This window comes from Chelonoidis abingdonii, chromosome 4 (genome assembly GCF_003597395.2).
Source record: "Chelonoidis abingdonii isolate Lonesome George chromosome 4, CheloAbing_2.0, whole genome shotgun sequence".
Taxonomy (NCBI): Eukaryota; Metazoa; Chordata; order Testudines; family Testudinidae; genus Chelonoidis; species Chelonoidis abingdonii.
In genome coordinates this window covers 6,218,828-6,244,760 of record NC_133772.1, presented here as the reverse complement: position 1 = coordinate 6,244,760, position 25,933 = coordinate 6,218,828, and the positions used below count along the sequence as shown (strand labels likewise).

At 54.6% G+C, this 25,933-nt stretch overlaps 2 protein-coding genes and 1 long non-coding RNA gene across 13 annotated transcripts in view; 2 read left to right on the top strand and 1 right to left on the bottom strand.

Annotated features, from left to right (window-relative positions):
• AGBL2 (AGBL carboxypeptidase 2) overlaps positions 1–3,240 on the top strand; it is a 43,846-nt gene extending 40,606 nt beyond the window's left edge. For all 5 annotated transcript variants that reach the window (XM_075065881.1, XM_075065882.1, XM_075065880.1 and 2 more), the window contains one exon: positions 2,921–3,240. In XM_075065881.1, the coding sequence (XP_074921982.1) occupies positions 2,921–3,149 (229 nt within the window). In that variant the 3' untranslated portion in view covers positions 3,150–3,240. The remainder of the gene's footprint in view (positions 1–2,920) is intronic.
• A 3,389-nt stretch (positions 3,241–6,629) lies between these two features.
• Positions 6,630–9,184, bottom strand: LOC116822218 (uncharacterized). Its single transcript, XR_004373102.2, has 2 exons — positions 8,943–9,184; positions 6,630–7,223 (listed from the first exon to the last, which is right to left on the bottom strand). It is a non-coding gene; the product is annotated as an uncharacterized LOC116822218 (long non-coding RNA).
• A 4,700-nt stretch (positions 9,185–13,884) lies between these two features.
• Positions 13,885–25,933, top strand: part of MTCH2 (mitochondrial carrier 2) — a 23,832-nt gene continuing 11,783 nt past the window's right edge. For 2 of the 7 annotated variants that reach the window (XM_075065951.1, XM_075065950.1), the window contains exons 1-11: positions 13,885–13,995; positions 16,233–16,317; positions 17,158–17,264; positions 17,730–17,756; positions 18,140–18,196; positions 22,808–22,865; positions 23,182–23,233; positions 23,435–23,494; positions 24,109–24,202; positions 24,545–24,592; positions 25,138–25,205. In XM_075065951.1, the coding sequence (XP_074922052.1) occupies positions 13,906–13,995; positions 16,233–16,317; positions 17,158–17,264; positions 17,730–17,756; positions 18,140–18,196; positions 22,808–22,865; positions 23,182–23,233; positions 23,435–23,494; positions 24,109–24,202; positions 24,545–24,592; positions 25,138–25,205 (746 nt within the window). In that variant the 5' untranslated portion in view covers positions 13,885–13,905. Of the gene's footprint in view, positions 13,996–15,017; positions 15,089–16,232; positions 16,318–17,157; positions 17,265–17,729; positions 17,757–18,139; positions 18,197–22,807; positions 22,866–23,181; positions 23,234–23,434; positions 23,495–24,108; positions 24,203–24,544; positions 24,597–25,137; positions 25,206–25,933 lie in introns of those variants that run through there. The other 5 variants (XM_075065952.1, XM_075065949.1, XM_075065955.1 and 2 more) reach the window with 4 other exon arrangements.

The following is a 25,933-nucleotide window of genomic DNA, read 5'->3' as shown; positions in this document are numbered from 1 at the left end:
AATCATAAGTGCTCTGTGAAGAGCAGCATCCTGAGGTCCATCTTCAGGGACTGGGGCTTTCCATCTGTCAACCTATTTGCAACAAAAGACAAGAAGTGCTGTCAGTTTTGCTCTAGAGCAAGTCACAGTCCAGGCTCTCTGACCAATGCCCTCAACTGAATTGAGGGATCAGCCTTCCCCCAATTCTGCTTATCCCTCAGGTCATTCTCAAAATGAAGCTGGATCAGGCCAAACAGATACTCATTGCACCAGCCTGGCCAAGACAATATTGGTTCTCCGGTCTTCACAGCCAGTTGGTCCACTGTCTTGTGCCTCTTCCACTCTTCCTGGACGTACTGTCTCCACACCAGGGCCAGCTGTGGCATCCAAGTCTTGGTAGTTTGCATCTCATGGTATGGCTGTTGCATGGTCAGATTAGGTGGAAAAGAACTGTTCAGAGCAGTCAAACAGGTTCTGCTAATAGTATGAAGCTATCTACTAGATCAGCCTCTTTGGCCAAGTAGAAACGCTTTTTGGGTTTGTCATTGACTCGGGGAATTCGATTGGCACTAGCGCGGATTCAGGACATTTTAGATTACCGGTTACATCATAAACCATGGGGCCTGCTCTCAGTCATTGAGGGTCACCTTGGCACAAATCTCAGTGTTTCATCCCCTGATCCACGGTCAATCAGTATTTTCCAACTCCATGGTTGCTAGATGCCTGCAAGGTGTTGTTTGCCTCTTCCCACCTACAAAGAAACTTAACACTGTGCTTGCTGCCCTTACAGGGCCGTTATTTGAGCCTCTAGCAACCTGTACTCTGTCCCTCCTTTGCCAAAAGACATCTCTCTTATTGCTATAACATCAGCGAGGAGGGCAAGTGAACTCAGGCCCTAATGGCAGGGCCTCCAGACACTCAGCTAGTGAAGGACAGAGGAGCCTGAAGGCCACATCCAAAATGTTTGTCTAAAGTGGTTTCACCACATCACCTTAACCAAACTATTCAGTTGCCTGTATTTTTTCTTAGCTGCACTCCAATGCAGATGACCGTCGCCTTCATATGTTGGATGTAAGATGAACCTGGCTTTCTGTCTGGATGGGACTAAGCTAGTTTGATTATCACCCTGGCGTGCTGTCTCTGTGCAGACCAGATGGCATTTCTCAGGGTTGTTCCCATATTAGATATATGCAGGGCTGCGACTGAGTCTTCCGTGCCCAGCTTTACCAAACTACACAGTCAGGACTGCTTCTACGGTGGAAGTGAGCTGTGGAAGAGCAGTCCTGCAGTCACTATTTAAATAGACACCGAGCCGGTACGGCTTGCAACTCACACTAGCGGACTACACATCTGCAACCACTGGAAGAAGAAATGGTTACTTACGTTTACAGTAACCGTTGTTCTCTGAGAAGTGGGTGCAGTCGTGTACTCCACGACCTGCCCTCGGGTCCCTCTGCATCGGAGTCTCCAGACAAATGAATGCCAGTGCAAAGGAACTGACGGGGGCGGGGTGGGGTGGGGTTCTGAGGGTGCCAGCAGTACCCCAAGGTGCATTGCTACACAGAGTTCTCTGGCTTCGGTGCGCTGGGCATGCCCACCTGAGTGGAATGCGTGTCTGGCCCCACCCCTTGGAGAACAGCGGCCACAGTGCAGATAAGGAACTGGCTTCCCTGTAAGCCAGTCAGAAGCCAGCAGGAGCTGGGAAGGGGATCGAAGTGCCGTGGATACTGGGCTTCAGTTTTTCCTGGGCGCATGCAAAACCCTAAGAAAATCAGGTCATTTGCGGGAGCTGGATCCTGGGAGCCCCTTAACCAAATGACCCCAAATTTGCAGCACAAACTCTACCCCCCACTCCTAAGTGGGCATGGCAGCTTTCAAGACAATCTGAGCATGTGTGTGGATTGTAGAATAAACAGCCCAGGGCTTTTAACTGCCAGCTGTAATTGTAGGGGTCCCAGCGACTCCTAGACCAGGCTGCCATGCCGGTGGGGGTGAGCTTGCAGCACCATCTACTGAGCTGTGCTCTAATGGGTGAAATCTGGGGGATCCCTGCCTGAGGCAGCCCTGGGTTAGGCTAGGGACCCTTGTCCCTGGAGAGCTTTCTGGGAAGGGGGGCTGAGCCCTCCCGCTGTGACTGATGGCTCCAATCTGCCTCCTACCTCTGCAGCCCACAGTGGGAATGGGGACTCCCCTGATGCACCAGTGTAAGGGGGGAGTGGAGAGGCAGCGTTCAGTGGTATGAGCACAGAACAGCTCATTACACTTCCCTATGCAGCCACATTGCAGGGGAAAAGGGTCGGCCTAGACTGAGGCACTTCCCCTCCGAGCCTCAGCTTCCTGCTCCAGGGGGTGCTCATGCTCTGCCCCCCCCCCCGCACTCTGCTGTCTCCAGAGGGATGGGGCTCTCCCCACAGGAGCCCCTTCCCTCCGGCTCAGCAGCATTGCCAGGTAACAGCTGGTCAGGGCTAAGAAGGGCCATTGTCCGGCCTGTGACAGTGACACCGACACCACAGGGTCTTCCTGGGAGCAGGGGAGTGTTAGTGAGACACTGGCCCCGGGAGCTGTGGGAAGAGCGAACCTGATGGAGAGATAGCGACCCAGGGTGGAAAGGGAATGGGGCAGGGATGGGCAGAGCCCTGGGAAATGAGGCAGGGGATGGGGTGGCAAGGGAGCTTGTGGGAGGCCCGAGGGAATGGGGACAGCACTCCTTGGAGGGAAGGAAGTAGGGGCATGATGGAGCTGGCGAGAGGCCCGCGGTGGGTACCCAGAGGGGAGGGGGGCACAAGGGACTGGAGAGAGAGAGCAGCTTACATGGAAAGGAGAAAGGTAAGAGGTTGATGGGGTGGGACAGAGGTGGGGGATATGGCAGAGAGGATGGGCTCAGACCCAGTAGCCAGGTAGCCCCAAGGCCTGAGCGAGACCAGCCATGTCTGTCCCTTAGGTCGGTGTGGTGGGGCCCCAAGCAGCCCGCTGTGACTCTACTGCTGAGCAGAAACCTCTTCCCGAGACCCCAGCTCCCTGGCCGGAGAGCGCCCGTTGGACCCCACATGCTGAAGCAGAGCCAATCGCAGCACCTTCTGCCTCCCAGACAAGTGACGTGGAGCCTGCTGGAGTTCCAGCCCCCCTGCGCGGAGCCAGAGAGACGCAAGAGCCCCTCCCGGCCCCAATAAGGGGCTGCAGGGCTGGGGCTTTCCCTGCCAGAGCCTCCTCCCTCCTGCTTGGCTGCATTGACAGGCTCATTAAAGGGCTTTGGAACAGTCAGCTGGGCTCCCTCCCTGAAAGGGGCTGTGAAGAGCAGTGGGTGGCAGGACCCTTCTGATGACTGGCTCCGAGAGCTGCCGGCGGTGGGCAGGGGAGCCCACAGGCTGCTCAGGACTCCAGGGGGTGAGATGGCTGTTCAGAGCGCAGACCGACTGCGCCACGAGAATTGCACCCTGGCCTTTCCTTGTGCTGGCACAGAACCCAAGCTGGCTGGCCTGCAAGTACCGTGCACACAGCTGTTAACAGCCCACAGGCTGGGAGGGCAGCTGTCAGCCCACAGCTGTGTTTGTCGCTCGCTGCCCTGGCCCTGTCTTCTGCTGGGTGTTGGCTCCATCTGGCCCAGCCCATCAGCACTATGGCCTTGGTCCCCCCATTCCCTGTTCTGCCACCTCCAGGGCCAGGCTTCTGACTCTCAGTTCTCCCTCTCCACTCCCACCCACCGCACTGCGCACAGCTACGGGTGACCTGGGGCACATGGCATGGTGCCATCGGGCAGCCCTGATTACTAAAATATCTCCTGTGCTTTCTCAAAGCGATGCTGCAGCGAGGCAGCCGGGGCAGCTCGGGTCAAAGCGAAAACATCCCCAGAGAAACCGGGAGCAGGGTGTTATTTCAGCAGGGCCAGGGCAGGCCTGGTTGCCAGCAGTAACCTGGTCAGGTACATTCATTAAAGAGTCCGGAGATCACTGCAGGCTGGTCATTCTTGCAGATGGCCTCAAGCTGGGCTCTTCTCAGAGCTGTGTGGAGAAGGGGCAATTGGCCTTAGGGTGACCAGCTGTCCCGATTTTATAGGGACAGTCCTGAGATTTGGGGCTTTGTCTTATATAGGTGCCTATTACCCTCTCACCCCCTGTCCTGATTTTTCAGTTGCTGTCTGGTCACCCTAATTGGCCTCCAAAGCACCTCTGAAGGTGCACAGATGGGGCCCCCCACCCACCTGCTGGCTGTGTGGGAGGCATTGCAGGGCTCACAAGGAGCAGGACTGCCACCCCCTCAGGTGGAGGAAAGGGAAGTGGCCGAGGAAGATGCCTCTTCCAACACATCTAAGGGCCATGAGGGGCTGCCCACCTGCAGCTGCAGTGAATGTCCAGGAACTGGCCTCTCCCCTCCCACAGACCTTGGGGAGCGAGAGCTTCCAAATTCGAGCTCTTGGGAAAGCAAGGAACTGCCTAGACAAAATGGCAGGAGCTGTGGGGGTGGGGATGGGGCGTCACCTGGCAGAGGTGCCTCTGACATAGAGCCTCCAGGAACGTGGGTGCTACAAAAATAAACAGAACCTGCCTCACAGCAACCCAGGCCCCTGCGGCTGGGCCTGGCCAGGGCTGAGCTTGGTGGGGTCACAGGGACCCTACAGTTACAGCTGGCTGATAAAAGCCAGGGTCTGTGCCCCCAAGGAAGGAGAGGGCTTCTAGGTCCTGCCCTCCCCTTGGGCAGCTGAGAACACATGGGAGCCAGGCAGTCCCACTAGCTCAGGCACGAGGGGCTGGTGGGGGTGCCGCAGGCAACTGAGACACTGAAGTGGAAGCAGCCACCTCAGGGCACAGCAGCTGGGGGATCCCATCGGCTGTGATGGATCCTCTGTGCTAAGGGAGAAGCTACATGAATTGCAACAGGGGCTGATGTGCACAAAGCGTCAGGGGCAGAGGGACAGGCTGCAGGGAAAGGCAGCCCCTGCCTCACCTATCCAGCCAGGACTATAGCCCCCCCCGCACCTAGCCAGGGCTACAGGGGAGCCATCACCCTGTCACTCTGCCCCTCCACACCTAGCCAGAGCTACAGGGGAACCAGCCCCCCATGTCATTCTGTCCTCTCCTCCCCAGCCAGGGCTACCGGGGAGCCAGCCTCCCGCCACATGACTCTGATCCCCATTAGGTTTGCCAACTTTTTAATTGCACAAAACCAAACACCCTTGCCCCGCCCCTTCCCCCGAGGTCCTGCCCTGCTCCACCTTTCTCTGAGGCGCCACCTCCCTCGCTCGCTCTATCCCACCCTCACGTTCACTGGACTGGGGCAGGGGGGTGGGGTGCAGGAGGGGGTGAGGGCTCCGGAGTAGAGCCAGAAATGAGGGGTTCAGGGTGCGGGAGAGGGCTGTGATGGGTTGAGATCACAGAGACCCCTTGGGCACTGCCAACTGATGTGCTGAGATTACCTCTGCCTCTGCTTTCCCTGCCAGCTTGGGACTTCAGAACCCTGCCTGGTTGTGGCAGACATACTAGCCTGCTACAAACACAGACCCAGCTCTGAACCACGTCCCACAAACTGCAGGCTTAACTGAAAACAGCTTAAGACGTGCTCCTGTCTCCAGCAGTCAGATGCCCAGCTCCCAAAGGGCTCCAAACCCCAAATAAATCCATTTTACTCCCATCTCAGATCCACCCCCATGGGCACATGCCCTGGTCTCAGATCCTCTCCTCACCCATGGGGACACAGCCTGGTCTCAGATCCCCCTCACATGGACACACAGCCTGGTCTCAGATCTCCCCTGTGGACACCTGCCTTGAGCCCTGGGGCTACAGGAATTGGCCCTGACCATCCTTGCGCCAAACGGCCCATTTCCCACTGCTACTGAGGAGTTATAGAGACACACTCCTTTTCCCCCAGAAGTTCACGTGACTTCACCCTCCCCTCTGGGGCTTTCAGCCCAAGATTCCTTCTTGCTGCTAACAAATCCTGGGACAGATTCTGCCACATCAAAAAATCATTCCCCAGTAGAAGAGGTGCAAAATTGTGTGCCACTGCTGCAACAGTTAGTTTAGCCTGCAAATCACCAGTTTCCATGTGTACCTTCGCTAAAGGTGCAAGGACTTTGTAACCTCCCACTTTTTCTGGTAACAAATCCTTCTCAGGGATCAGGTCCCTCCTCACCACAGAAATTTCTGCACCAGTATCCTTCCAACCTTGGAGCGTTTTACCATTAAGCTTAATAGCATGCATATGCTCACTGCTTGGTTGTGTAGAAACAACCTTTACAAATCCTTTGTGGTAAGAGGCAGTAGCCTGGGATACCCCAGTGCCCTGAGAAGCATCATCATCAAGCAGCCTGTTCCCACTCTGCCCAGGCCACTTATTCCTCAGATGCTCAGTGGACTTAAAATGATACCACCTTCTGGGCTCCTCTGCTTGTACAGGAGACTTGCGACGAGTAACCAGGGAATGGAGAAGTGAGTGCCCAGCCTCCTTTTTCCCAAAGGTAAAATGGTGATTCTGCTTTCCACCAACCCTGTACCCCTCTGCCAGTGGTTGGTGTTTAATTGCAGCTTGTGATTGCTCATAAGACTCTGCAAACTTAGCTAATTCACCCACTGCAGCCACCTTTTTGTCCCCCAAATACTGTTTTACATCATCACTGCACAGGAACAGTTCCTGAATATGAGTAACCAAATCACACATTTCTTCAAAGCTTGTAATACCTTTTCCCCTCACCCACTTGTCTAACAAATCTCTCATTTCACTTACATAGGCCACATTACGTAATCCAGATCCCCTCTTAAAACTCCTGAATTTTACCCTGTAGGATTCAGGTGTAATCTGGAACTGTTTCAAAACCAGTTCCTTAAATTTACCATAGTTTGAAGCATCAGCAATTATTGAATACGTCCAGAGCTCTCCCAGTCAATTTTGCAACCAAAGTAGTAATTTTTTAATCCTCAGGAATTGCATGGAGAGTGCAGAGTCTCTCAAAGGTGATGAAATATTTGGCAATATCACTGGATTCATCACATGATGGACATAACCCTTCAGCAGCTGGCTCTGCTTCCTCAAAAATCCATAAATGGGAGTGGTTATGTCTCTTCCACTCCATTACAGCCAGTTCATGTTTCTGGATCACAATTTGGGCTTGTCTCTGGGCCTCAATTTCTTTGTCTTAAGTCCAGGGTTTGCTGGTGGGCAGCTTTTTGTGCTTCATTTTGAGCCTGTTTCTGGGTCTCAATTTCTTTGTCTTTTAACTCCAGGGCTTGCTGCCTCTCTCTTTCCTTCTCCTCCTGTCAGAAACAGATAGTAGGGGTTAATAGAACAGAAGTACTTTATATCTCTTTTGACTGTAAAGGGTTAACAAGTTCAGTAAGCCTGGCTGTCACCTGACCAAATGAGGGACAATCAGGGAACAGGATACCTTTCAAATCTTGGAGGAGGGAGTTTTGTGTTTGCTGTTAGTTTTTGTTGTTGTTCTTCCTGGGTTCTGAGAGTGACCAGATGTGCAACAAGGTTTCTCTCGATACAGGCTCGTATAAGTTTAGAAATAGTGAGTAGTACTAGGTAGATAAGGCGAGTTATGGCTATGTTTGTTTTCTTTATTTGCAAATGTGTATTTGGCGAAGAGTTCAAATTTGTATTTCGAAAGGATTTTATATGTACTTGGAAATCTTAGGGCTGGGAGGGTATTCCCCAGTTCTCATAGCTGAAAAACCTGTACCTAATCCATCTTAAATGTACAAAGATAATTTTTACTAGTTTTTTTCTCTCTTAATTAAAAGCTTTTCTTGTTTAAGAACCTGATTGTTTTTTTTATTTGTGAGACCCCAGGGACTGGGTCTGGATCCACCAGGGAATTGGTGTGAGAGAAAGGAGGGGAAGGGGAGAGAAATTGTTAATGTTTCTCTCTGTGTAGATTAACTTTCTCTCTCAGGGAGAGTCTGGGAGGGAGAGAGAAGGAGGGGGAAGGTGAATTCCCTCTGCTGTTTTGTGATTCAAGGAGTTTGATCACAAGTGATCTTCCAGGGTAACCCAGGGAGGGAAGCCTGGGAGAGCAACAGTGGGGGAAAGGGTTTCTTATCCTCTGTGTTAAGATCCAGAGGGTCTGGGTCTTGGGGGTCCCCGGGCAAGGTTTTGGGGGGGACCGGAGTGTACCAGGAATTCCATGACACCTCCTGAGCAGCTTGCTGTGTTAACCTCTGGGCTTCCATAACCCTTCTGTGTGTGGCCTCCTCTCTGGGTGACTCTTTTTCTGTTATCTCTCCTTTTCTGCAACTTGAAGCCTAAAAAGCTCCAACTTTGCAATCGCTTCACTGCTTTCACTCATTGTCCTGTTTTTATGTTCCTACTTCCCTTTCCCAAAATAAGCAGAACAGAAAATAACAAACCAGTAACCACTTTGTCTGTTCTCCAGCCACCACACTTAAAACTCACTTAAAATCACTGCCAGTGTCTCAAAGCATTGAGCAGTGCACAGATCCTGCTCCACTGCGCCACTGTGACAGGTTCGGTCACAGAGACCCCCTTGGGACTGTCACCTGATGTGCTGAAATTATCTCTGAGCCCGTTTTCCCTGCCAGCTTGGGACTTCCAGAACCCTGCCTTGTTGAGCCAGACACACAAGCCTGCTGCAACACAGACCCAGGTCTGGGACACACCCCAAAAACTGCAGGCTCTAAGGGAAATCAGCTCTGCAGGTTACTTAACTCCAGCACCCAGACACCCAGCTCCCAATGGGATCCAAACCCCAAACAAAACCATTTTACTCTGTATAAAGCTTATACAGGGTAAATTCATAAATTGTTCTCCCTCTATATCACTGAGAGGGAGATATGCACAGCTGTTTGGGTTCATTAATAAACAAAAGTGATTTTATTAAGTATAAAAAGTAGGATTTAAGTGCTTTCAAGTAATAACAGACAGAACAAAGTAAGTCACAAAGCAAAATAAAACAAAAACACAAGTCTAAGCCTAATACATTAAGAAACAGATTATAGGTAAAATCTCACCGTCTGAGATGTTCCAATCAGCTTCTTTCACAGACTAGACTCCTTCCTAGTCTGGGCCCAATCCTTTCCCCTGGTACAGCCCTTGTCAGTTCCAGCAGACATCTTAGGTGTTAACTAGGGGTTTTCACATGATTGGCCGCCCTCTCTGTCCTGCTCCACCCGCTTTTCTAGCTTTGGCACAATACGGGAATCTTCTGTCTCTCTGAGTCCTCACCGCTCCTTCTAAATGGAAAAGTACCAGATTTAAGATTATCATAGCTTTCCTACTCAGATCTGAACCTTAGAGTTCAGAAAATAAGATGCTAGCATGAAACCTCCAAGCTTAATTACCAGCTTAGATCTGATATCGCTGCCACCAGACAGGAATTACAGTGCCTGCCTCACTCTGGTCTTCCCAAAACCTTCCCCGGGGGACCCCAAGACTCAGATGCCCTGAGTCTACAACAAAGGGAAATAACCCCCTCCCCTTGTCTCCTCTGTATTTCCTCCCTGGCTTCCCCTCCCTGGCTGGCCCTAGGAGATACCGTTTCAAGTCCTTGAAATGCAAACACAGAGAGATCAAGTGTCTCTCCCCCTCACCCAGAGGCTATGCAGATTCAACCTAGTCAATCTAACACAAGAGATTTCCCCTCCCTTCGTTAACCTGTCATCTAACACAAAGAGATTTCCCCCTCCTTCGTTCCCAAAATTTCCTCCCTGAGCTTTGAAAAATCCGGTTTCCTGATTGGGCCTTTGGTCAGGTGTGTGGTTCCCTTTGTTAACCCTTTACAGGTAAAAGAAACATTAACCCTTAGCTATCTGTTTATGACAAAGATGGATTCCAGTATCATGTGACATGGTCACATGTCTCTGTGAGACTCATTCTTCATTACCCAAGGGCTGGCCCACACGTACACAGGAAGGCTTGCAGGTAAATAAACCCGTTCACAACCAATTGTCCTGATCAATGGGAGCCATCAAGATTCTAAGCCACCATTAATGGCCCACCCTTTGCCTAATTACAATAGGACCTCAGAGTTATACTTTGTATTTCTAGCTTCAGATACAAGAATGATACATGCATACAAATAGGAGGAATATATTCAGTAGGTTATAACCTTTGTGATGATACCTTATAAGAGACCTTTTGCATAAAGCATATTCCAGTTACATCATATCCACACTGATTAGCATATTTCCATAAAACATACTGAGTGCAACATCACACACCCCCATGGACACAAGCCCTGGTCTCAGATATCCTTCATGGGCACATGACCTGGCCTCAGATCCCTCCCTGGACACAAGCCCTGGTGTCAGATTCCCTCTGTGGGCACACACCCCAGTCTCAGATCTGCTCCCCACCCGTCCAGACACACGCCCTAGCTGTCTCCAATACTCAGCTGGGAAGAGGACGGTGAGAACAGATGCCAAGATGGAGCAGCAAGGGGCCCCACAGTGCTGCCACCAACACTCCAGTGCCCAGCTCCACCCAGCCCTGAATAAGGCATTGAGCCAGAGTCTGCAGCTACAGAAAGCCAATGATACCTTATATCTTCCTGTGTCTCTCACACATTGTCTCTAATCTGCAGGTCCAATCTAGCATGGCCAAAGTATGCAGAGGTCCCTGCAACATCCAGAAAACCCTGGGACCGTCAGCCTGGCCAAGTGTCATGCTGTGATGAAGTGGGTTTTTCCCCTTATTATGTTGTACGTGAGTCTATGTGAGTGTTATTGTTTTGCAGGAACAAAGTGTGTACCTCAGTTCACCAATAACCAGGTGGTGGAAATAAGTGTGTGCGACTTTTGCCGAGATGCTCGGGGGCAGGTGAGGCTGCTCCGTCTGCCTGCACCTGCACGTAAGTGATGGCTGATGCCCTTCCTAACCTGAGAATCAGGAGGGAGATGCAACCAGGTAACACTTTGCTTGGGAAGCAAGACAAACACCAGAGGAGGGGAAACAGACGTGTTGGAGATCCACCGGCCTCCTCTGCTCATCCTTGCTGATCTCCTGTGGTTTGCACTTCAGTTCCTGGCTCAGCTCTTCGTGATCCACCAGGCCAAAGGGGTTCCTGCAGATCCCGGCGCAGGGAAAAGTCCTGCTGGCGGCCAAGCGCTCCATAGCCGAGGCGCTGGAGAGGTGCATGATTTGGATGTTATGGTCCTGCCGCTGACAGGTTGGCCAGAGGGGTGACGGCTGGCGGGGTGGCCAGAGGGGCGGCTATGGTGATGGCTGGCGGGGTGGTGATTGGCTTGTTCTGGGCTTGGTTGTTGGCAGGGGGCGGTGCCTCTGAAATGGGATTGGCTGTACTGGGCTTGCTGTGAAGGGCAGAGCAGCTTTGTTATGTTCTGAGACTTGGCAACACCAGGGCACCAAGCCCGGGACTCCCCCAAGATGGACTTGGCTGAAAGTCACTGATTTCCATGCTAACAAGTCCTGTTCTATGCTGTGTTCCTGTCAACTAATAAACGTTCTGTTTTACACATTGGCTGAGAGTCACTGCTGAGTGCAATGTGGGGGTGCAGGGCCCTCTGGCTTCCCCAGGGGTCCCGACCAGGTGGACGCATTGCAGGAAGCGCACGGACAGGGATGCTGAATGCTCCGGGGTCAGACCCAGGAAGGCCATAACCGAGAAGGTTTCTTGCTCTGGACAGCATGCCCTGAGGGGAGTCATACAGAGCAATTCCAGGGCATCAGGGTTGTGATTCTGTGACAACTGGTTGCACCTCCCTCCTGGTTCTCAGGTTAGGCAGGGCATCAGCCATCGCTTTTATGCAGGCAACTGGAGCAGCCTCACCTGCCCCAAGGGTCTCACACCCTTATTCCCACCACCTGGGCATTGGTGACTCACATAGGGTCACATACAACATAACAAAGGGAAAAACCCCACTTCATCACACATGCAGCTTGTCCATATCTCTGTGGGGAGAGGACAGGTCACCGTCAATGTACCCTGCAGCCTTGGGGAAGGTGCACCGGGGTGGGAGGCAGGAGACCACCGGGTCTGGTCTTCAATCTTCAACTTACTGAAATTTCCATACAGATTCCCCCTGAGTTCAAACCCGGCTGGTGACTCATGTAGGTAAAATTAGGATGCGATCATGCAGTTAAAGGATGGTGTTATAATGCACAAGGTCAAGTGCGCAAAGCTAAGGTTGTTCAGGAAACCTTAACTGTGGCAATTGCTGATTCCGGAGGGTTTGACTCTGCAGCCTTTCCTCTCAGCCTGCAAACCTGCCCATGTGTTACACGAACCATGGCACCATGGGAGGAGCGGGACGGCCTTGCACTATAATGCCTGGTTACAAGGATCTTTTCCTCAGTGTGTGAATTAAATAAGCTAGATTCAAAAGAAGATTGGAGCAAGAGAAATTCCATCCCGTGCCTCCAGTGGGTCACCAGTCAGGATGGAACCAGCGACCTTCTCATGCCCCCGCAGGGACCCTGCCCCCAAGCTGAAGGAGACACTGTTAGTGGTTATGTGGCCTGGCCACTGGAGAGGGACATGACACAGGTTTTGTTTATACAACCGTTGGCTAGAGGGCAGTAGAAAGTTGGGGATCAGGAAGTTTTGGCTTTATCCCTAGCTCTGAGAGGGGAGTGGGGGTTAATGGTTAGAGCAGGCGGCTGGAACCAGGACTCCTGGTGTCATTGGGTAGCGCCTGTCTGTTGCTCAGACACAGTGAGTAGGATTGCCAACTTTCTACTTGCACAGAACCGAACACCCTTGCCCCATCCCCGGCCCTGCCCCACCCCTTCTCTGAGGGGGTGAGGGCTGTAACTGGGGGGTGCTGGCTCTGGTGTGGGGCTGGGGATGAGGGGTTTGGGGTACAGGAGGGGGCTCTGGGCTGGAATGTGGAGGGATAAGGGCTCCAGCCTGGGGTGGTGGCTCTAGTGTAGGACTGGGGATGACGGGGTTGGGGTGCAGGATGGGGATCCAGGCTGGGGCTGAGGGGTTCAGAGGGTGAGAGGGGGATCAGGGCTGGGGGTTGGGGCGGGTTGGGGTGCGAGTCGGTCGGAGGGTGCAGGCTCTGGTGTGTGGGCTGGGATGGAGGGTCGGGGTGCGGAGGGGGAATCCAGGCTGAGGGGTCGGAAGTGGGATCAGGGGTTGGGGGTCGGGTGCAGCTCTGGTGTGGGGCTGGGGATGAGGAGGTCGGGGTGCAGGAGGTAGGTCAGGGTGCAGCTTCTGGTGTGGGCTGGGGTAATGAGGGAAGGTTGACGTGCATGGAAGGGATCCAGGCTGGGCGCCGAGGGGTTCAGAGGTGAGAGTGGGATCAGGGCTGGGGTTGAGGGTTGCAGGAGGGCGTTGGGCGTGCAGGCTCTGGTGTGGGACTCGGGATGAGGGGTTTGGGGTGCTAGGAGCGGATCCAGGCTGGGCTGAGGTGTTCAGAGGGGGATAAGGGGGATCGGCTGGGGGTCGGGGTGCAGCGGGGTCGGGGTGCAGGCTCTGGGCGGCACTTACTCACTTCTCGGCCGGGAAGCAGGGGCACGTCCCCGGCTCTGTAACGCGCAGGCGCGACATCAAGGGCGCTCTTGGGCACTGCCCCGCCCGCAGGCGCCGCCCCTGTGCAGCTCCCATTGCCGCGGTTCCTGACCCCAATGGGAGCTGCGTGCTGGCGCGAGCCCCTGGCGCCCCTGTGCCTAGGAGCTGGGGAGGATTATGTGCCTTGGGCCCCTGCGCCTCCACGGAACTTAACTGACCGAGCCGTCAGGCCCTCAAACCGGGGCACCCCGGCAACCGCGCCCGCCCCCAAGGGGCGAACCCGGTCACGCCGAGAGGCCCGCCCCGCGTCCAAAGCCCCAATTGGACCATTTTAAGAAAACAGGAAATGACGATCCTCCGACGGGGCGGGACACCGGGAAAGGTGGGAAAGGAACGGAGCCCGGAAGTTCCGGGGATGGCAGTTCCCGCCTTGTGCCCTTTTCGGGTGCCGGTCACGTGGGGATACGGCGTCGGGTGACGTAACCCGGCCCGGGCGCATCATGGCGGACGCGGCCTCGCAGGGTGCTGCTGGGCTCCGGCCTCACCGCGCTCACTCGCAGCCGCTCATGTACGTCAAGGTGCTGAGTGCAGTGTTTGAGAGGCGCCCGGGACCCGCGGTGACCCCCGGGCCCCCGCATGGCCCCTCCCGGGCCGCCCCCGCTCTCTGCCCCGCCCCAGCCCCGAGGGCCGCGCGCGTCCGTGGGTTGGCCCAGAGCGGCGCCTGCGGCCCACCGCGGCTCGGGGGGTTCAGAGTCCAAGCAGCCGGTCGGCGGGGGCGGGGGACCGGCCCCGGCCCCGGCCCCGGCCCCGGCCCCTCTCCCGGCACGGGCAGCGCCCCGCTCTCTGCGCGGCCGGCCAGCCGGGGTGTCTGTGCAGCGGCCCGGGGCCTTGGGCTGCTGTAGAAATTGTGCAGACCCAGGACGTCGCTCCCCGCAGCTGCCTCCTATACGGAGCCTGATAGTGCGAGAACCACTGATCCTAAGTACCCAGGCAGAGTCCATAATTCCCCCCCCCAGGCACCTTGCCTCCCTTTGAACCCACCATGACTCTCTCCTGCCCCCCCCCATGTACCCCGGTTTGCCCAGACCACAGAGAGCACCCAGCAATTGTTGAAACAATTTACTCAGAGATAGGCACAGAAATCCAGGGGTCAGGAGCTCTTCGCACCTCCCCATGAAGCAGAATCCACTCAGTCACAGGGAGGGGTTTCTGTCCCTGGCTCCCAGCGCAGAGCCCTTGCTCGGAGAGCCAGTACCCGGAGGGGGTGGGGAAGACGTCGTTCTCCAGTGCAGGATTTTGGTCTTGTTGGGGAAGGTGGCCGGGCAGGAGCCTTTGGGACCAGCACATAGCTCTCGCCTGTTGTAGAAGAAATGCCTCTTCCTGGGCTTTGCTGCCGTGAGACACTCTGCAAACTGCCTGTCGCACTCACAGGCCATCCTGCCGCAGACGCTCTGAGAGCGGCACTCTGTTCCCGATTGGCTGCACGCAAACTCATAGGGCTGCCACTTCACTCTCCCCCGGCACTCTAAGGAGACCCTGGCATGGCGGTAGCAGCAGTCATGGAGGAAGCAACACTGGTCCACTGCGTCTAGGGGTGTCCCGGAGCCCCCGGTTCCACAGTAGCACCCGTACAGGTTGAGAGCAAACAGCGGGGTCTGCAGTCTCTCCCGGTAACACCACAGAGTGAGACCCAGCTCCAGAAGGCTGCGTCTCCCTCGCCTGCTGCATTGAACCTCGTGGGAAGACTGTGACAACAAGGTCACCAGCATGAGCCACACAGCGAATTTCACTGGGTCCTTGGACATCTCCTTTGGGGGTGCCTGAACGGTCTGATGCCCAGAGTGGCTGGCTCTCTTTCTGCGGTGCTGTTCTCTAGTCCTGTGCTCTGTAGAACTGCCAGCTCCCTTCTGCTTTACCTGGTAGTGCTGGCTGGCTGTCAGGTCTCAGCCCAGTGTAGGAGCCCACTTGTGCCATCATTGGCTGGAAAGAGGCGACATTCCAGCGGCAGGAGAGCATTTAACCCTTGAGCCCCCAGGGCAGTCCCCTGCACTCCCAGACGGTGGCATGACGGAGGCATCTCACTCTAGATCTGCAGGGTATGCAAGTGTCAGTGGAGAAACCCCTTGAAATCATTGTAAAGCGAAACCCATTTGTAACCGGAAGGAGCAGCTGAAAGGTCAGCAGAGCTGCTTGCAAACCAGATTGCTGGGAATGACCCACGCTTGTCAGGGTCATGCCGACTGGCTCTGTCTCTGTCTGTCTGGCAGGCGCCCCACACTCAGCAGCTTTATATCTAATCTGGTGTCTGGAGTGTGTGAATACTGAGGATGATAAAGGAGAGCTCCAGATGTGTGCAGGGCTCTTCACAGATACCGGGTCTTGCTACCTACTCTGGAAAGATGGAATGAGTGAGGGTGATGAGTTGTGCGCTGGAGGAAGTGGGCCAGGGAGGGGGAATGTTGGGGAAGGGTATTGTCCAGAGATAGGAGATGATTTAATTCAGGCTTGGTCCTTAATTTTCTTTGGGGGAAAATATTTGAATGTATTTGGGACTCTTCTGTGCAATTCTAAAGGGCAGCCACCCGGGCTCGCGGTCTCTCCGTGTCTTGGTGACAAAGGGTTAACCGCCAGGCTGAGCCGAATCCCTCCCCCTGGCGGATTGTGGAGGCATTTGGGTCCACCACTAAATATAGCGTCTTTGGCTTCTGAACCCTTCAATTAGCAGCAGGGCACTGACAGTCCCGGGCCGGAAGGAGGCACCAGAAAATCACCAGGCTTTGTTACGGCCCATGGGCAGATTGCTCCAGTCTGTCTGTTTATTTTGAAGGTGGGATATGAGCCTCTTCCGCCGACCCTGGGCAGGAATTTGTTTGGGCGACAGGTTTACCAGCTGCCGGGGCTCTTTGCATATGGTGAGTCCCTGTCTGTGGCATGCACGTGGATTTGGGGATAGGACAGGAAAGGAAGCCCCAAAGGGCGGGGCTTGAAGTGGCTGGTGTGAAGATGGGGGAGCCCTCTGTGCCTAGGGGGGTGAGGCCAGACCTCTCTGCTGTTCTGGATTTCCTGGGGGGATCCCACCCTTGGGCTGTGCCAGCAAAGCTGGTGTGTTCTGAGAGGAGGAGTCTGACTTCACCTCCAGATACCTTGTCACCCTGGAGAGGGTGGACTGAGCTGGCAACCAGGGGACCAGGAGTTCAAATCTCACTTCTACTCACTGCTGTCTGTATTTCCATGCACTTCACAGCTCTCATCACTGACCATGATCCCGTACCCCATCCCTAGCAGGCGGACAAGCATTAGCCCTCTCTCTAACAAAGGCATTGATCACAGAGCTGCACAAAGTCATTTCATGAAGAGCTGGGACTAGAGCCCTGGTCTCTCACATTGCAGACCCACTGCCTAGCAGAATGAATGTGCCAAACATATGTGCCTTGGTTGGCCTATTGCAAAGTCATACGCTGCCCCCCCGGATTCCTGATCTCCAGATTTCTGCTGCTGTGCGCCCAGCTGGCAAAGCATGTGTCAAGTCCCCTTTGTGGCTGGCCCACAAAGGATGTGACCATGACTCTTGTAGCCCCAGTGCTGGAAGCCTGCCTCTCTGAGGGCTCATGGGGAGGGGAAGGGCCTGGCAGTTACGCGTGAAGGAACAACTCACGTTTCTTTAATCGCACAGCAAGGGAACGTCCTTTAAAACAGGCTTTATAGGCTGGGGTTGTGGGGTAGGCGCCCCTCATGTTTGTGGTGTTTCGCAGCTAAGCACATTATGAAGATAGATGGAAGAGCCGGGCTCTTCAAAGGTTTGACTCCCAGACTCTGCTCAGGCGCCATCGGCACCATCGTGCACAGTCAGGTGTTACAGGTAGGTCGGGCGGGGCTGGAAGGTCGTAGCAAACACCTCGCAAGCAGCTGCTGCCCCAGGCTATCTGCATGGCCGCAGCTGGCCCACCCTGGAGGGGTTGGGTAATTCACAGGGGGCGGTTGGACTTGTCCAGGTCCAAAGGGGGTCCCTTGTGCTCTTGCTCCACAGAGAGGCGATGTCCAGAGGGCTGAGTTCTGGCCCAACAGGGTGTTGGCTCCTCTCTCAGGGCTCGCTGTGATTTCTAGCGGGTCCCGGGGCTGTGTGCCCTGTGGGAGGGTTGGAGGCCACTTGTTGTCAGTCCCCATAGCATTCTGTCCCGTCCTGGCCTACCCAGGCAGCTGCAGCCTGCATGTGGGGACAGCGAAGCCCTGATGCTCGCGTGCCCCTCTCTGGCTGCCTGGACCCAATGAGGCCTCCATACCCCAGTGGCCTTTGCTGTGCTAACCCTGTCCCCTTGTTCCTTAGCGGTACCAGGAAGCTGACCAGGAGGAGGTATGTCGAAGCTGGTTTCTGGGTCCTTTCTCTTGTAGGTACCTCTCCAAGGTCTGCCTTGCCCTGGGGAGAGGGGAGATGGTAGGAACGTGCCTTCTCCGGAGCACAGGGGGTTGGGAGATGTCCACTCATGCAAAGCCTGGCGAGTTCAGGGAAGAAAGGGGGCAGGGCGATGGCCTGGGTATATGGGCCCAGTGAGCTGCAGGGTGGGCCTGGCCTGGCTCGCTTTTAGGTGCTACTGCACTGGGAATATCGAATAACAAAGGGGACCAAGGCTGGCCTTGCTGATCTCCATCCTGGCTCTGTAGGAAGGGGCAGTGTCATTCGGGGAGTGGGTAGCGGGGAGCTCTCCTACCTGAACCTCTCTCACTCCCTCTCCCTAGGAGCCTGGGCCCAGCCTCAAGGAGCCCCTGTCCTCGCTGGAGCAGGTCATCAAGGAGGTGAGTGAAGTCCCACGCCCAAGGGAACGTAGTGGGCAGGGCAGCGTGTGGGGCTCACAGATCCTCCATTGCTGGAGCTGGATCCCTCTGGGGTGAAGTGTGTGTCACGCTCTCTGGAGGGCTCATGCCCGTGAGTGCCTACCTCAAGGCAATCTGTCAGAAAGGGGGCAGCCACCCCAGGCTGGGAGCGTGTGCTGGAATTGGATTTCATCAATTGTGAGCTCCTGGATCCCTGCAACTGTCTGGCCATGGAGTCACAGACAGTCCCCGTACACTCTCCAGCCTGTCCTGCCATGCGGACAAACTGGGCTTAGTGATACATGGTCACTTACTCCAAAAATCACACCACATTCAGGTTGCTTTCAGTCCCAAGGGACCGGTCACGTACCCCAGATCACTCGGTACCCTGGGTCTTACACCAAAGACAGGTGTAGCCAGTCCTGTAATAATCTATCTAAAGGTTTATTAACTAGGAAAAAGGAATGAGAGTTTTGTAGAGGTTAAAGCAAGCAAACGTACACACCAGTGAGTTACCATCTGAATCCCAAGAGTGACAGAGTTGTAGTGAGAGACAATTCAAAGTGTCTTTCCAGGCAGACCCAGGAGGCAGCCCCTGGGGATCTCTGCTTCAGTTTAGAGTCCCTGGCCCTTCAGAGTTCAAACAGCCAAAAAAGGGGGAAATTTGCGTGGGGCTTTTGTCTTATTCCCTTCATTCAGTTCTCAAGCCCACAGGACGAGCTTCCTTGCACCTAGCATTTCCCAGATGCGATAGGGCCATTAACCAGTCGTGTGTATGGTGGTGCTCCTTGATGGCCCATCTGATTTTGCTAGTCCTTGCGGTTGGGTGGGGGACAATTCCCGGGCCTGAGCTCACAAATTCAGGTCAAACATTTTCAGAGTTCTAAAGCAAAATGTACCTATTTCCTTGCGGCCTGGAATACAGACACTACAAGTGAGATGAATGCAGGCAGCCCAACCAAGCGTTCCATAGAGTCTAAACACTACATTTCGGAGGACCATGGGCTGTTATAGCAGGGATAAGGGAGAGGCAAGACAGAACTGGGGTGCGGTGGGGTGTCAAATCAGTATCTTAGATGTCTATATATTAATGCAAGAGGCATGGGGAATAATCAGGAAGAACTCAAAATGCTAGTAAATAAACACAATTATGACATAGTTGGCATCACAGAGACCTGGTGGGATAATATGCATGATTGGAATATTGGTATAGAAGGGTACAGATTTCTCAGGAAGTACAGGCAGGGGAAAAAAGGGAGGAGGTGTTGCCTTATATATTAAAAATGTAGACACTTGGACTGAGGTGGAGATGGACATAGGAGACGGAAGTGCTGAGAGTCTCTGGGTTAGGATAAAAGGGGTAAAAAACAAGGGTGATGTCATGGTGTAGGGATCTACTACAGACCACCTAACGAGGAAGAAGAGGTGGATGAGGCTTCTTTTAAACTAACAAAGTCATCCAAAGCACAGGACTTGGTGGTGATGGGAGGACATCAACTACTCAGACATCTGTTGGGAAAATGACACATTATCCAACAAGTTCTTGGAATGTATTGGAGACAATTTTTTTATTTCAGAAGGTGGAGAACACTACTGGGGGATTTAGATTTGATTTTGACAGATAGGGAGAAACTGGTTGAGAATTTGAGCTTGGGTGAAAGTGATCATGAAATGATAGATCATGATTCTAAGGAATGGTAAGAGGGAGAACAGCACAATAAAGACAATGGATTTCAAGAAGGCAACTTCAGCAAACTCAGGGAGTTGGTAGGTAAGATCCCATGCGAAGCAAGTGTAAGGAGAAAAACAATTGAAGATAGTTGGCAGTTTTTTAAAGAGACATTATTAAGGGCACAAGAGCAAAGTATCCCACTGTGTAGGAAAGCTAGGAAGTGCGGCAAGAGACCACCCTGGCTTAACCAGGAGATCTTCAATAATCTGAAACTCAAAAAAAGAGTCCTACAAAAGGTGGAGACTAGGTCAGATTACAAAGGATGAAAATAAACAAATAACACACAAGTGTGTAAGGACAGAATTAGAAAGGCCAAGGCACAAAGCAAGATCAAACTAGCTAGAGACATAAAGGGTAACAAGAAAACATTCTGCAAATACATTAGAAGCAAGAGGAAGACCAAGGACAGAGTAGGCCCGTTACGCAATGAAGGGGCAAAAACATAACAGAAAATGTGGAAATGGCAGAGGTGCTTAATAACTTCTTTGTTTCGGTTTTCACCCAAGAAGATTGGTGGTGATTGGACGTCTAACATAGTGAATGCCAGTGAAAATGAGGTAGGATCAGAAGCTAAAATAGGGAAAGAACAAGTTAAGAATTACTTAGACAAGGTAGATGTCTTCAAGTCACCAGGGACTGATGAAATGCATCCTAGAATACTCAAGGAGCTGACTGAGGAGATATCTGAGCCATTAGCAATTATCTCTGGAAAGTCATGGAAGACTGGAAAAGGGCAAACACAGGGCCAATCTATAAAAAGAGAATAAGGAAAACCCAGGGAATTCCAGACCAGTCAGCTTAACTTCTGCACCTGGAAAGATAATGGAGCAAATAATTAAGCAATCAGTTTGCAAACATCTAGACGAAAATAAGGTGATAAGTAACATCACTGATTTATCAAGAACAAATTGTGTCAAACCAACCTGATAGCTTTCTTTGACAGGGTAACAAGCCTTGTGGATAGGGGGGAAGTGGTAGATGTGGTATATCTTGATTTTTAGTAAAGCTTTTGATACTGTTTCTCATGACCTTCTCATAAACTAGGGAAATGCAACCTAGATGGAACTACTTACTATAAGGTGGGTGCATAACTGGTTGGACAACTGATCCCAGAGAGTAGTTATCAGTGGTTCACAGTCATGCTGGAAGGGCATAAAAAGTGGGGTCCCGCAGGGATCTGTTTTGGGTCTGGTTCTGTTCAGTATCTTCAGTGATTTAGATAATGGGATAGAGAATACGCTTACGAAGTTTGCTGATGATACCAAGCTGGGAGGGGTTGCAAGTGCTTTGGAGGATAGGATTAATAATTTCAAGAATGATCTGGAGAAATGGTCTGAAAGTAAAATAGAATGCTGGTGCCCCGGCTGGGACCCACAGCGCTGCTCCCTGTCGTGGCTCTCCAGGATCAGTGCTATGCCCCAGCTTTTAAACCAGTCCTTGGAGGAATCCTGTGACATTCCAGCCCCCCAAGGGGACTCTCTCTTCCTCCAGGGCCGAGCACATGGCTCCAGCCCTCCTGCTTCCCCATGAGCTCTGCCCAGCATGTCGCACTGAGCCAGACTCCTGGAGAGACCTGGCTGCTCTGTGGGGACCAGTCTGCACTACTCTGCGCTGATTAGGCCTCAGCTGGAGTACTGTGTCCAGTTCTGGGCGCCACATTTCAGGAAAGATGTGGACAAATTGGAGAAAGTCCAGAGAAGAGCAACAAAAATGATGAAAGGTCTAGAAAACATGAGCTATGAAGGAAGATTGAAAACATTGGGTTTGTTTAGCCTGGAAAAGAAAAGACTGAGGGGGGACATAACAGTTTTCAAGTATATAAAACGTTGTTACCAGGAGGTTCTTAACCGCTGAGGCCAGAACAAGAAGCAATGGGCTTAAATTGCAGCAAGGGAGGCTTAGGTTGGACATTAGGAAAAACTTCCCGACTGGTTAAGCACTGGAATAAATTGTCTGGCGAGGTTGTGGCATCTCCATCATTGGGGATTTTTAAGAGCAGGTTGGCCAAACACCTGTCAGGGATGTTCTAGATAATACTTAGTCCGGCCATGAGTGCAGGGGACTGGACTAGGTGACTTCTCGAGGTGCCTTCCAGTCCTGAGCTTCTGCCTAAGCCTTATAAGGCAAATCCCTATCTTAAGCGCAACTACCAGACAGGTTACCTGGTCTGGGCTCCAGCTATGAGATTATCCTTTCTTAGCTAACACCTGCAGCCTGGGCAAGAGCTGGCGTCTGGCCTACCAGGATCACTGTGCATCACCATCTTCCCCCTGCTAGAGCCCTCCCTTCTCCTCCTGGCCCAGCTAGTCATCTCCTAGCACTGCCCCCTTAGCAGGGTCCTGGCTGCCACCTGCTCCCTGGGGTGCCCATTGCTTTGTACCTCTCTCCACCCCCGCACCATGGCATCACTCCCCTTCCCTCCTTTCCTGCAGCCTCTTGACGCATGCCCGACCCATCACATTTCATCAGCAGGGCACGGTGTGGCAGCCTGATGTCCTTCAGGCACTGCCTCCTGCTGCACTCCAGGCGCATCTGGCTGTGTGGGGCGGAGGCCCGGGCTTGCCCCCAGTGCTAGGCATCCAGTCGCCAGTGGGCCAAGCTGCAGGGCTGTGCTGATTTTGGCCAGCAGCGTGGGCAGTGGCAGAGTGGCATGTGCGCTATGAAGCTCTGGCTCCTGGCACCTCCCATCTCATGCAGCCTGGGAACGCTGAGACTCGGCTGCCCCCGAGCAGCTTCCCCCAGCATTTCCACCTGCCCCCCACTGCCCTGCCTTCTGCCGCCTCTCTCCCACCGCCCCCATGCCACCCCTGTCAGCCACACACGTGCCCAGGCTGAGCCCTAATGGCCCGTGTCTGTTCCAGACCTCCCGAGAGATGGTTGCTCGTTCTGCCGCGACACTCGTCACCCATCCCTTCCACGGTAGGTACCCAGCGCTGTGGGGGTGGGGCTCACGCCCAGCCCTGCTCCATGGGATCCACCCACGGAAACCAGAGGTGAGGTAATGGGATGGGTACAATTAAAGGCCCAGCGATTCCTCAGCAGAGCTCTGCCCCGCGGCCAGGAGGCACCTGGCTGAATCAGCCTGTTAACCGTTGGCTGGTGGGGCCTGTGAGCCCGTACTGATGCCCTGTGTTCAGAGGGCAAAGGCTTCGTGTCTGACCCCACAGGAGTGGGGCGGTGGGGGTGCAGCCCGGCTCCCCCGTGCTGACCCTGCTGTGTCTGGCTCTGCCCACAGTGATCACACTGAGATGCATGGTGCAGTTCATTGGCAGGGAAACCAAGTACAGGTAAGAGCACGGTGAGGGGCCGGGACCAGGTGTCCTGCAGGCGCTGCCAGGACAGTGGGTAGTTGGTGTGGTCTCTGGGGTCGGGGGGAGTTGGCAGGTATGGGTGGCTGGCAGGGGGCAGTTGAGGACATGCTAACCCGCAGTCCCTTCCCTCGGGAGCCACATATGACAGCGTCTCTCTCCTCTCTTCCGTCGGCCCAGTGGCATCTTCAGCCCCTTCGTCACCATCTACCGGGAAGAGGGCATCCTGGGCTTCTTTGCGTGAGTCCTGTGGCCAGGAGGCAGTGGGAGTCCCTGGGAGGCGGGTGTGTGCGCCCTGCAGGGGTGGGAACGGGGAGTGGGAGCCCCTGGGAGGCGGGAGTGTGTGCCCTGCGGGGGTGGGAACAGGGAGGGCACCCTTGGGAGGTGGGGGTGGCAATGGGGGTGGGTGCCCTTGGGACACGAAGGCCCGTCCAACTTGTCAGGGAGGGCAGCAGGGACTCTTCTGGCTCAGCTCCACCCTGTGACATGGGAAGGGGCCATGAATTCTCATCCCAGCTCCTCCACTGGCCACTGTGCTGTTTCTGGGCCCTGCATCACAGCCCAGAGGTCTCCCAATCTCCCGCCTGCTGGCAAGGAAGTTAGGGTGCTAGCCTGCGACTCGGACACCTGGGTTCGCTCTGCGACGGGCTCCCTGTGAGGAAGCAAGTCCCTGAATCTCACTGTGCCACAACCCCCACGTGCTGCGGGGGGGGGGGGGAGACTTGCCTTGGATTGTGGGGTGGGGCCCAGCTCTTCTCTGCAAGAGAGGGGCTGCCCCTTATGCTGGCGGGGGCTCCTGCCAGCCTGGGCCCGGGGGGTACCCCGTGCTCACTCACCTGCTGTGTTTCTTTCAGGGGGCTCGTTCCCCGGCTGCTGGGTGACGTGCTGTCGCTGTGGCTCTGTAACATGCTGGCCTACCTCATCAATACCTATGCACTGGAGAACGGGGTAGGCCCCTGTAGCATTGTGCTGGTGGCTGGCCAGGGTGTGGGGCCTGCAGACAAATGGAGTTTGGGAGGGCTGGGGGTGTGACACGCTCAGCTTGGGAAGGTCCCATCTCTGCTGGGCCCGACCTGCGCTCCACTTTGTGTGCTGCTCGCCCAGCACCTGGCCGGGGAGCCTATCCTAACAGCGGCCACCACCCACGTGGGGGCAGTTTGGGTTTCAGGCCCTGTGGGGCCCAGTGTGGGGAATCAGGGCAGAGGCAGCCCCCTCTGTCTGGGGATGGAGGGACCAGGCTGTGGCAGAGTTCAGGGTCTCTTTGTTCAATGTGTTTCCCTCCCTCTCCAGGTCTCCACCATGAGCGAGATGAAGAGCTACTCACAGGCTGTCACTGGAGTGCGTGTGTAACCCCTACTCTCCTCTCGGGGGTGGGGGGAGAGCCCCACAGACCTGCCCTGGGGTGGGAGGGGCCAGTTTGAGGGAACCTTGGGGTGTGAGGTTGGTGCCCTTACGTGAGTCTAAATCACTAGCTGATGCTGCATGGTGGGTGAGCGCTCCACCCTCTAGTGCACCTTGGTCTGGCCTTGCCCCAGGTGCTCTGCCCAGCCAGCCCCCTCCCCGGGCCCCGCCCTACCCGTCCAGCCCATACCTGTCCTGAGCAGGCACTGCTGCCTGGCTCACACCATGTGCTCTCTGGTGACCTGGGCAGGGAAGGACAAAGACCTCCTCGCCCAGGAGTAAGTCAGTGAGTGCCAGGGTCCCAGCACATGGACAAGACTGCAGCAGTGCCCTGCTGTGCTGGGAGCTGCACAGACGGTCTTTGCCCCACTAAGACGCCCTCCCTCTCCATTCTTTGTGCCCCTTGGAGCTGGGGGGCCTCCGGGCATGGCTGCGGAGCCAGTGCCCTGCCCTGCTAACTGGCCTGTCTCTCATGCCTGCAGTTCTTCGCCAGTATGCTGACGTACCCCTTTGTGCTCGTCTCCAACCTGATGGCCATTAACAACTGTGGGTGAGTGCCCCACACGCCGTCCCGAGCCAGCTGCACCCTCTCCCTGCAACACAAGGGTGTCTGCCCCAGCCCTGAGGAGCAGGGGATGCAGTGGCTCCTGTACAGGAGGCAGGGAGAAGCAGCATCTCCCCCCCACGTCCTATAGGGTTTGCTCTGGAATGACGATGTTCCAGCCCCTCGGGGGCTGGGGAGAAACCCTTCAGAGGGGGAGTGAAGCTGCCGTCATTGGCTGCTGATGTGGAATGTGAACAGCTGGTGCTGGCAGGCAAGAGCGCTCTGCCCAGCCTGATGTGGAGCTCATCCTGGCTGTGCTTGCAGCTCGCCCCCTTCCCCTCACGCAGGCTCCTGTGGCTCCCCTCTTCTCCAGACGCTTGGCAGCCTCTTGGGCTCCCTGGCCACGGCCCTGCAACGCCTCCTGTGGTAAACGTCTGTCTCAGATCTGGACTTAGCGTTCAAAATCTGAGTGTTTACTGTATACCTCCCCCAAGCTTATACCCAGCTTGGATCTGATATCGCTGCCACCAACCAGGATTTTTAGGGTTCCTGGTCACCCCGAGTCACCCAGACCCCTGGGTCTTCCTATCTCATCCCCAGCTCCCCCCCCCTTTTCCCTGGGTGAGCCTGGGCGATGCTATACTTAACTCCTTGAATGCAAAACCAAGAGAGCTATTTACCTCCCTGGAGGCTATGCATTCAAAGCTAGTCACAGCTAACACACCAGGAGATTC